Source organism: Trachemys scripta, chromosome 24 (genome assembly GCF_013100865.1).
Source record: "Trachemys scripta elegans isolate TJP31775 chromosome 24, CAS_Tse_1.0, whole genome shotgun sequence".
In the NCBI taxonomy this organism is placed as follows: domain Eukaryota; kingdom Metazoa; phylum Chordata; order Testudines; family Emydidae; genus Trachemys; species Trachemys scripta.
The window spans coordinates 6,363,497-6,374,752 of NC_048321.1; the positions used below are offsets into that span (position 1 = coordinate 6,363,497).

Below are 11,256 nucleotides of genomic sequence, written 5' to 3' on the forward strand. Positions count from 1 at the left end.
AGACACAAACGAGTTGTGGGTTCTGTTTATTTGCCTCCTGGTTTCTGAGACTTTAGGAAGCATTTGGGTCATGTTTTTTACTTTTTCTCTGCAACCTCATGGGTGAAAAATATACTTTCCCCTCTTTAAGCAGAAGGAGAGATTCTTGGGCATTCCCATGACTCCAAGAGCTGGGGGTTTTAAAAACACAACAAGACCCACACTAAATATCATGAGAGTTGGCCCCGGCGATATCCCCACAATGGTTTGCAGCCTGGGGCTAGCGCATGAGAACCAGAGGGCGTAACTGGCCAGTGATTGCGCATAGACAGGTGGGCTAATTTCATGGGCCAAGTGCCATTTTCAGTCCCGTCATCACTGGGGTGGGTGGCATCCGTGCTGGGTTGGGGGGGTTCTGCCCTCCATCTGGGCATGATTTTGGGGAGGGGGGTTTGCCCCCAGTTCTGAGGTGAGGCCGGAATAAATTCCTCCCCTGCTGCTGGGGAAGGGGAGGCCCCGACCTGCGGCCCCACTCCAGGGCTGGAGGGAGGATCAGGATTCAGAACAAGGCTGGGCCTGCTGGAGCCTGGAGCGGTCCCCATAGCAACCCCAGCAGCTTGCCTGAGCAAACGAAATGGCTGATGTGGCCTCCGGCTTGGAGGGGCTGGATCTGGGGGCCCTGAGCCCAGAGCAGCAGGCACAGCTCATGGAGTTCAAGGTGTGTGTGTGGGGGAGCTGGGGCACCCCCTTAAAGTGAGGGGAGGGGGCTGGGTCCAAGAGAAACACCTCCCCCCAAATAATGGGGCAGTCCCACCCTAAAACAGGAGGGGGTGGAGAAAGGTTCCCCTCTCCCAAAAGGAGGGCTGCTCCCCCCAAAACTTTTCAGTCTGGGAGGCATTCCTCCTCCTCCTCTTCTTCCCTCCCAAAAAATTAGGCAGCTCCAGGACCCCTTAACTGAGGATGTTAAGGGTTAGATCTACAATCCTATGTCGTCCCCCCAGTAAGGGGGGAGCGGTGCTGCTGGTCACCGCTGGGGGAAGATTGGATTTCTTACCCGATCATTTTGTTTAAGCCGATTTATGGGCTGTCTTGACCGTATTAGGGCTATTGGCAAGACATCGGTGGCATGAGCGAGGCATGGGGAGGGGGGCACAGAGTTTGATCGAGTCCTGGTTTCACTCCCGGAATTGTCACCCGAAAGTGTTAATTTTCGTCCTGTTCTAAATCAGAACAGCCAGACTGGGTCAGACCTGTTGTGCATGGCCAGTGCAAGCAAACAGGGTAATTATCGAGTGACCCATCCCTTGATGTCCAGTCCCAGAATCTGTGTTTCCTAAGAAACTTGTTTTTTGTCAAAAATGCAGATTCAGCCACCCTGAAATGTGTTATGAATTGGTGTCGGGTTTGCGGAATTGTTTTAGTCGAAAAACCTTGGAAAAAAAGTCCAAAAATAATCAAAATGGTTTGATTTTTTTTTTTTTTTTTTAGTTCAAAACAACTTTTTGTTTCCAAGTTTCCTTTCATGCTATTAACAATCAAAAGTGTTTAAAAATGCTCAGAATCAAATCAAAATGTTTCATTTCGACTTGAAAGAAACGTTTCATTGGACTCAAAATATTTTTTTCTTTGCTATGCCGAAAAAGTTTTGAAAAAAAGCTCATTTTCACTTTGACTCAAAATAAATGTTTTCTGATTTTTTGGAGTCGCCAGCCAAGTGAAAAACCCCATTATCTGCACAGCTCTAGTTACGTTGAGCTGGAATGGTCTCAAGGATAGATCACAGATTCCTGGATTTAAAGCTATGAGCCGGAGGGCTGGCAATCCAATTTACTGATAAACAACCAGAAAACCCTGTTGAAGTGCTTTTGACCCTACCCAGCCAGCGCACATTTTGCATTTGCACATAAACTGTAGCTGCTCCGTTTTGCCATCTGCAGCGTCAACGTATTTAGGATTTCAAAAGATGTTTGATCAGTCGTTAGCGCGTTTCAGTCTTTCCTCCAATTTAGGGAGAATATTCTCATCAAGGTGATAATTACTTACTCAGCTTCCCCAGGGCCTGATTTAGATTAAACCTTAGATCTAGAAGGATGTCAGTGAATAAAATCTAATATGTTTATTAGAGCATACACTGCAAAGTCAGGAAAGCTGGGTTTTATGCCCAGTTCTGCTACCTTTCTGGGCCTCTCTGTCACCCTCAGAATTTGTCTGTCAGGATTCCTGGGTTCTATTCCTGACTCTACCACTGGTGCCTAGTGAAAGAGGTGACCTTTCTGTGCCTCAGTTTCTCCATCAATGTAATGGGCATACATAATATTGATTTACAGGATCATCCCTTACAGGGGGAATGGTGAGGATTACCTAGCATCTGCATAGCACTTTGAAGATGCAGAAGGCCACGTAAATGCTATGTATCACTGCTGCTTCAGCAAGGCACCGTTGGCCTAATGAAACCGGGTTACTGCCAGTTCAGAGCTGTATCCCTTAAACATATCTTTGCTGTTGTGTTTCTGCTCAAGCTCTTCAGGGCCGGGACTGTTTCTAGTATATACAACACCTAGCACAGCACGACACCGATCTCAGCTAGGGACTCTAAGCACAAAAATAAGAAGCAGATATTAACTAGAAAATAATTGTTATGAAGCACAGCAAGTGCTCTGAAAAGCTGTGGTGCTGTATAGATCGGCAAAATTAACTTTTATCTTAGACCACTAGAGAAAACCTTTTCATGCAAAACTACCACAAAAAAAACAATGATCCTTGTTCAGTCTGACAGTTTGCCAAAGGGGACCCCAGTGAGAAACCTGTCCGTTTGTTTAGTCCTTGCAGGGATGAGAGATTTGTTGCAAGGATTATTTATGAAACGGGACTGTCTTAGAGTCCATTGCAAAATCCTTTCCTTACACCCGCCTTTGTAAGCCCAAATGTAGCACACGCCGTTCGTTTTCTGGGAGGGCAGTAGGCCTGGTTCTTTGATTAACACTGACCCAAATCAGGTGTAACTCCGTTGAAGTCATGTCATGAAGTCATGAAGTCATCAGGTGTAATGCTGAGAGAAGAATCAGGCCTGGGTCTAGTGATTAGAGCTGGATCAAGCAAGAATGTACTGTCAGCAAGAGCAGCATAAATCTGAACTAAGTCACTTTGGATTTACCCCACTGTAACCAACTGCCCAATTCTCAGTCACACTGGTCTACTTCCACCGCCGAGCAGAGAGTACAGTCTTGTATCTGACTCTGGGTGTCAGGATTCCTGGGTTCTATTCCTGGCTCTGCCACTGGTGCCTAGTAGAAGAGATGACCTTTCTGTGCCTCAGTTTCTCCATCAATGTAATGGGCATAAATAATATTGATTTACAGGATCATCCCTTACAGGGGGAATTTGGAGGATTACCTAACATGTGCATAGCACTTTGGAGACGCAGAGGGCTACGTAAATGCTATGTATCACTACTGCTTCAGCAAGGCACCGTAGGACTAATGAACCGGGGTTACTTCCGGTTCAGAGCTGCATCCCTTAAACATACCTTTGCTGTTGTGTTTCTGCTCCCAGATTAACACTCGCATTGCCAATGAGAAGTACCTGAGGTCTCACAAAGAAGTTGAGCTGCTGCTATCAGGATTTCTGAGGTAATTTCATCTTCCCAACAACACAGACACTTGGTACTACAGTAACTGGAGTCTTGAAAATTTACCTCCAACACCAGATATGCAGCTATCGGCTCAGTTGCCTCACCGGGCCTCAGTTTCCCCTCCTCAGGAGATGGTCTTCCCCAGTCTGATTTAGTCCTCTGGCCAAGTCAAAAGTCTTCCCCTTCCAGGACAAACAGAAAGCAGCCCTCTCCCCGGCTCACAGGCTCTCGGTTCCCTTTGCCCTCCCTGGGCTCAGGGCCTCTGCTTCGGTCACAGAGGTTTTCACAGTCCCTTTGCCCTGGATGAATCTTTCCCCTCTTGCTCAGAGGAGGAACACAGTCCATATGGTCACCCTCTGCCATCCCTGAGCTTAGCACCCTCAGCATAGGGCTTTCTACACCACCCAGGGGCCCATGCTCCCCCGCTGCTGCAGGATTTAGCCCCAACCACTCAAGCAGTCTGCCCTCAACTCAGCATTGTCCAGCTGACTCAGTGGCTTGGCAGCTGAGACCCAGCCCAGCCCTGGAGGACTCCCCGCTCCCAGCTGTGGTTCTCTTCAGAGCTCTCTCCCTTGATATGCTGTTTCCACCTTCCCAGCATGCCTCGCTCACACTCAGTCACATGCTCCCTGGACTACAAGTCCCATGGTCTGGGAGGGAGTGAAGCACGGGTGTAGGCTGGGCCTGAGCTCCCTTTAAAAGACCAGACCCTGACGTGACCAATTAGCCAGAGATGAGATGATCCAGTGAATATCTCCCCCCACTTCCCAGCATGGAACAGCTTGTAGTGAGCAAGTGCACTGTAACCCCCAGGCATCTATTCTGACCCCCATTCCATGCAGCTGACCCAGCGGGATTTTATCAGGGAGAATCAGAGCTATTTGTGGAAGCTGTCAACAGCTTTAAACTCATCCATTCCCAGCAGGAATTTGCAATTGCTAGCGCAGGCCCCCTTCTCCCATGCTGGATGGATTTTCCAGGGGTTCTACTGGCATGCAAGAGGTGCAGTGGAGGAGGGCTAGCTCAGTGGTTTGGGGAGGGATAGCTCAGTGGTTTGAGCATTGGCCTGCTAAATCCAGGGTTGTGAGCTCAATCCTTGAGGGGCCCACTTAGGAATCTGGGGCAAAAATCAGTACTTGGTCCTGCTAGTGAAGGCAGGGGGCTGGACTTGATGACCTTTCAGGGTCCCTTCCAGCTCTGTGAGAAAGGTACAGTGTGCTGTCTGGGGGAGGAGGAAACCGATTAACCAGAAGCTAGCCCTTAGTGTGTATATGTGGAGGGCAGTTCGTAAGAGGAAATATCACTGCAAGGGAGAAGGAAAAGGAGAGTTGAGAATGACATTGTAAGGCTGGGGGCCACCAGATGGCACCGCTGCACCTAGTCTTACAAGTTCTTTGTCTGTGCTGGCAAGCAATGTTCAGTTTCTGAAGAAATGCTGCGTTGTTAGTTTTATAACGTTCCACTCTTTGGGGGTGCTCTTGCAAGCAGCTGGGGCATTTGCTTTCTGCCTTAATCCCAGTTCTTGGGGCAGAGTTCCTCCCTGAGAACCAGGCCTTGGTATCGTGGCTGAAATTTCCTGACAGGAGGTATTGCCTGCATGCTCTTGGCGACCCTCTCTGTTCCAGGCCTGGTGTATAAAGTGTAAATAAAACAGATTGTACTAAGACTATACCCACACTCTGTATCACTGATTTCTTCTCCTATGGAAAAGCAATACTGCAGGACCCCACTATCTGCTACCTCTTGGCAGGGGTGTGAACGTAGGCCAGGATAGAACCCCACGGTCTCACCTGGACTAAAGGGAAGGAGGGTTATTAGGGAGATAGCTCGCAAAGGCACTGAGCACTTGCGGCTCACGTTGATTTCAGTGGCAGTTGGGGGTGCTCAGCTGTCCTGAAAATTGGGTCTGAAAGCTTCTACCCAGACACTAGAGATGGAAAAATCTTGGTAGGGCCCATCTACTTCCTGTTGATGCTTGATTATTTCCTCTAGGCTAGGACATTTTCTTTTCAGGATGTATCTTCTCCAGTTTAATTTCAAATATCCCAAGTGATGGGGCTTCTAATACCCCGGCCTTGGCAGACTATTCCATAGCTTAATACACTTCACCGAAGGGTTTTTGCCCCTCTTTTCTTAATTTCATCCTGTTTCTCCATTATACCCCTGTGGTCCTAAATAATTCCCTCTTGCTGCTTCGTGCACGTATGATTAAAGATTCTTGTAGCTCTCTGGTCTTAGCAGGGAAATCCCAAGTAGCATAAGGGAGTGTGGACACCCCAAGAACCAAATGGCATGGAGATGGGTGTTCCTAAGTGGGAAGGGGAGAGGCTCCTTTTTTCCCCACTCCAGTCATGGGCCAGATCCTTAGCTGGTTTAAACTGGCATCGCTCCACTGCCCTCACTGCAGCTATGTTGATTTACCCTGATGTATTATGGATACTGTGTGCCTGGTTGTCTTCGCACGTACCCTACTGTAGCTCAGGAGTAACTCCATCAAAGCCAACAGAAATACTCCAGCGTGAGGCCAAAACTGGGCCTTTCCCTGCAGAGGTACCCAACTGAATGGCAGGAGCATAGGTGAATGCAGATCGCAGTCCATCATACCAATATCTTTCAATAGGATTTCAGGTTACAAAATGCTTGGGACATTATCCCGGGATAGTATTTAACCACGATGAAATGTTTGCGGTTTTATTTCAGGTGAAATGTATGTTTTCTCCCCCATTTGTTACTAATTATCTTATCGATTCCCAATGCAGGGCTGTGTAATTCAGTGAGGAAGCTTTAATTGTGATAAATATTCCTTAGCTTTGTGCCAGTCTAAATTGTTGTTGGGTTTTATAAATATAAAATTCCCTAAAATTGAAGGCAAACATACATTAAATGTTTCTCCTCAGTAACTAATTGGCTTATTGATTCCCAATATAAAAGTGTAATTTACCAATTCGTCTTCTGCATCTTCAGACAGGACTAACATAATAAGCCACCACAAGAGCAATCAGTAAAACTTGGTTTAAAGTCTATTTCTCCCCCTTTTTCCCCAGAGAAGTTATGCTGAGAAGACCAGAGAATATCCCTGAGTTTGCAGCAGGTAAAACCATTATTTTAATCCTGTTAGACATGAAAAGCAAGACCTGTTAGTATTATTATCATCTTCAGAAGTATTGAGGCAACAGTCTAGAGAAAGTGAGCCAGATTCTGTCTAGCTTACCCCAGTGTAAATCCAGTACAACCCCACTGAAGCAAGGGTTGAATTGGAAGGGGGAAAAAAGGAGGGTGGAGCTATTCCAAGCTCCACCCACAAAATAAGCTCCGCCTCTGTGAGTTGCCAAAGTGGGACACGGCTTACGGTAGGCAGTGTGTGCATTCAAAATATGATCATTTTGCTGCTTGGCGCTCCTGGGGATCCCATAGACTCTGCTCCTTCTTGACTGGCAGGGAAAATATAATGGGTGGCATCCCATGGGTTGGGGCCGGAGGGGCCAATATGTAAGGGCTCAATGAACGGGACCCCATGAGGAGAATGTGTTTTCGTTACCTGTGGACTGTGAGTTATTAAGGGGCGCTGAAGAGGGGAGAAACTGGGAGCAGGGCACTGCAGAGTGACCTCTGGTCAAGAGGGGGTGCTCGGTCAGTGACCACCCCACTACAGCCTTGTTATTTCTACTGCACGGGTTTCCAGTCGTCCTTCGCTGTGGAAGGTGCGGCCTGCGGCCATTGCAGATGTTTGGAATGAGCCCGTTCATGGCCCACTGGGGCCTCCAATGATTTACTGTTCTCCAAAAGATCTGGCTCTGTTGCGCTGGGACGGGGGTCTAGATGCCAGGGGCTGGCATATGCTGGCACCCCCGCTGAGGTTTCCCTCAAGCCGCTAAGGAAGAGTCTGGTTAGAAACTGGATCTTGGGCTGGTTAGAGTCTCTAAAGGAAGGTTTAGACTCTAAGAGGAAGATTGGTGGCAAGGTGCACACCAGTCTCACTCCACAACCTTAACTCTGCCCCCCCGGAGCTGGCAAGAGCCCCTGGAGATGAACTGTCAGTATGACTCAGCCATGGCTGCTCTATAATAAACAGTCATGAGCAATGAGTAAGTAAAGATGCCATTCACACTGGTACTTGCATTTAGGCACTGTGGCCTACTGACTAGGGCACTGGACTGGGGCTCACCAGACCTGTGTTCTATTCCCATCTGCCGCTGGCCAGCTGGGTGACCTTGGGCAAGTCACTTCCTCTCTCTCTGGGCCTGAGTTTCCCCTTTTTACAGATGGGGATAATGATACGGCCCTCCTTGGCAAAGCACTTTGAGAGCTGCAGCTGAAAACTGCTGGAGAAGAGCTCGGGCTGATGACGATGTAGTTGACGTGGCGTGGTGTGTCGCTCAGCTCTGTGTTCTGTCATTCGTCTGCATACACAACTGCCTTCGCCGTGTTACGGGGACAGATTCACTGATTGATTCCAATGGGCGCTAGGCACCTAAACGACCTTTGTGAATCTGGGCCCTTAGTGTATTTCCTGGCTTTCGGAGGTTGGACTCTAGGTGCATTTGATGTTCTGGGAGGCTACAAGGCATTGGAGGTCAACCTGAAATGGTGTTAATAATATTTTGGGCAGCAAATTTACCATATAGACCTGTCTATCGAGCACGGACATGTGTGGAATGAGATGGAGATGTGCCTTATCGGTCTATCACCATCCATCCCCAGCCGTCTATCATCTGTCCAGCCACCTATCGGGTTTATCTATCTATCACCATTGCATGGAGGCACCGAATGAAACAAAAGATGTCTTAGACCAATATTTCTTTTCACCTTTCTCTGTCATTTCAGAACATTTTACGGATCCGGAGCTTCCAATGAAGACGCAGAAAAAACTAGCGGAAAAAGCAAACCAGGCGAATTGAGAGAGACGTGACCCACTCTTTCCTTGCTGAAGCAGGATAGAAATTTAGGAGATTTTTTTTGGATGATTCTTAGATCCTCCAGCTTGTCTGAAATGTGTTTATTTTTATTTTGAAGGCTTTGCAATATGGCTAATAATTCTCAGTTGTATAGTGTCCTCTGGAGGCAGAGAGAGAGATTGCACCACCTTTGTTGCTGGTGCTGTTTCATGCTTTACAGCTGTATGTTCTGACGGCATCATTAAAATAGATCTGCTATTCATGGACGATTTCCTTTCCCTACTCTGGCTTCTCTCCCTGGCAAAGGAAATGTACAAAGACAGGAGGCAGATCTCATGGCAGGAGGGTTGCTGTTTATTGGGCAGATTTCCCCCCACTATTTGCAGTGGTCATAGTGATGGGAATGAGGTACCAGCTAGCTTCTCACACGGGTCTCCATCAGTCACTCTCGCACCTGCCCTTCATCCTCCACCCTTTTTCTGTCTTTGCCAGAAAATACATTCCTTTGGGCTTGATCCTGTGAGGTCTGAGGCTCTCTCTCAGGGAGCGGCTGAGCACCAGAGGTAGTGTTGAGAGGGTAGGACTCTGGGAGTCAGGAGATCTGAGTTCTAATCTGGCTGTGGCTCTGTCACTGATTTGCTGGATGACCTTGGGTAAGTCACTTCCTTTCCCTGTGCTTCTGTTTCCTCTCTTACCTTTTGTCTATCTTGTCTATTTAGACTGTAAGATCATCAGAGAAGCAACTATCTTTTACTCTGCCTCTGTGCAGCACCCGGCCCAACAGGGCCCTGATCTCGGTCACTCTGCGTCCGTGCGGCGTCTGGCCCAATGGGGCCCCGAGCTTGGTCACTCTGCGTCCATGTGGCGTCCGGCCCGATGGGGACCCGAGCTCGGTCGCTCTGCATCCATGCGGCATCTGACATGACGGGCTCCTCGATCTTGGTTGGGAGCTCTGTGTGCTACAGTAACTTCCAGGGGAGTTGAGGGCACTTTGCTAGATCAGGCCCTCTTCTTGGCCCTGCTAACGTAGCTCTGAGATAGCCGGAGTCATCGCCTCTGAATGGTGCTCTTCTGCCTTATAATTTAAGGTTTGTTCCCCCCATTGCAAACTTCTCATTCTGTTTCTATGTCAAATCAGCAGCCCAAAGTCCCGGTACCTGGAGCCCAGTGAAACCCTGGCTCCCAGAAACTCAGGAAGTAGAAGAGACCGTAGGTCAGTGAAGCATGCAGATGGGTATAATCCACTGACCATGAGCCTCCTTCCCTCTTGTCCTTACTTCCCTTTGTGTCATAGTCCTGGTTTGGACGTGCATGGAGAGGAGAACTGTTCTGAGCAGATCAGAGAAGCCTGGTGTACAACTGGAGCAAAAGGGAAACCAGGCCCCCACCTTCTCTTCTCAATGAGGTCAGATGCACAAAGTAGCCCCTGGCTGCTAGTCCCTTTAAGGCCAGTTCCAAACCTGTTGGGGTGTTTCCATTGGACCAGCCCTGGCAGCCTGTGGAACCGTACCATGTGGCATGTGGCTTTTGCAGCACTTAAGGGAAAAATAATTGGCCACATACAGAAACTCTGCTGCAGCCTTTACAATGGAGTTTCCAAGCAAAGCTGTCCCTTCGCCAGCCAGGACCCACCTCTCTCGTTATGCTGGGAGTAACCTTGACGCCACCCGGATGCCAACCTTGTGATAATTGATGGAACGTCTCCCGCAAAGGAAGAGCATGCTCGTGAATATTCAGGCCGTCCTCCTCTAAAATCCCATTGGAAAAGGGACTTAATGACTTTTTTGGCACCTCTTCCAGCTTTTCTCTTCAAGTCAACCGCTCCCATTAGCCTCCTTGTGCACTGTGCGTGTTCCCCTCTGTTACGTGCCAGGGCTTCCTGTTCTTTTAGGAGGCCGGCTGATTGTTCCGGCCCCAGAAAAGGAAACCTGCTAATTGCAATGACAAGAAAAATCGTTTCGAGCTGGGAGGTGGGGGTGGTGTGGTGTTGGGAGGCGGAGTGATCCCATCAGAGCACTTGGCTAGGTGGGTCGGCTCAGACAGCCGCGGTAACGCCCAAGACAAAGAATGTTACCTGCCAGGATGTGACATTAGGAGGATGAAATGGAAACAGCTCTTCCAATAGTGCCAACCTCTGGCGTTCAAAGATGAAGAGTCAGGCCCTCCTTAGCCTGGGCACAGCTCTGCAGGTGGCGTTGCCCGTCTGCCAGCGTCGCTTGCTTCACTTGGGGGTGGGGTGGAATGAACTATACCGGTGAAGTGCTCCTAGCCTGGTAAGGTGTCCCTCAGCAATGTCTGTCTGTCCCTGTGCCTCACCCCGCACCTGCTTCTACTTTCCATCGAGAGGAGCTGAGGCAAATGTAATAGAGAAGGAAGCGTTGTTCCTGGGGGGAGGCAGCAAAGGGGTAGAAGTAAAGGGGGGGGGGGAACAGAGGAGGGGCAAGAATAGGAGTGAAGGGCAGGCAGGGAAAGGGGAGAGGGACTCTCCCAAATATGGGGGGTTTCTGGACTCAGGGCGAGGGCCCATCTCTCGGCAGGGGGGTAATTAAACGAGGCCTGCTTGGCAGGAATTAGGGGGGTTGTCTCAGGGTGGAATCCTGGCCTATGTCCCGAGCACAGAGAGCAGCAGACAAACCCAGGGCGCTGTGTGCACAGGCTGGGGACAGAAAGTCCTGCGGAGCCAAGCTGTTCTCTGAACAGTCAGATCACGGTTCCTGGGGATTTCAGGGCTCGTACCCCCTGGACAATGAT

General features: G+C 49.1%; 1 protein-coding gene across 1 annotated transcript; it reads left to right on the plus strand.

Moving 5' to 3' along the window:
• Positions 1–576: 576 nt before the first annotated feature.
• RIIAD1 (regulatory subunit of type II PKA R-subunit domain containing 1) lies at positions 577–8,767 on the plus strand. The gene is made up of 4 exons (XM_034756658.1): positions 577–697; positions 3,532–3,608; positions 6,655–6,701; positions 8,435–8,767. Exons 1-4 carry the CDS (start codon positions 614–616, stop codon positions 8,506–8,508), a joined length of 282 nt encoding a protein of 93 aa, XP_034612549.1. The 5' UTR covers positions 577–613; the 3' UTR covers positions 8,509–8,767.
• Positions 8,768–11,256: the final 2,489 nt, after the last annotated feature.

Coding starts and splice junctions, on each gene's coding strand:
- RIIAD1 (XM_034756658.1), top strand. CDS start 614: ATGGCTGATGTGGCCTCCGGCTTGGAGGGGCTGGATCTGGGGGCCCTG. Junction 698..3,531: donor CACAGCTCATGGAGTTCAAG/GTGTGTGTGTGG, acceptor TTCTGCTCCCAG/ATTAACACTCGCATTGCCAA. Junction 6,702..8,434: donor TATCCCTGAGTTTGCAGCAG/GTAAAACCATTA, acceptor CTGTCATTTCAG/AACATTTTACGGATCCGGAG.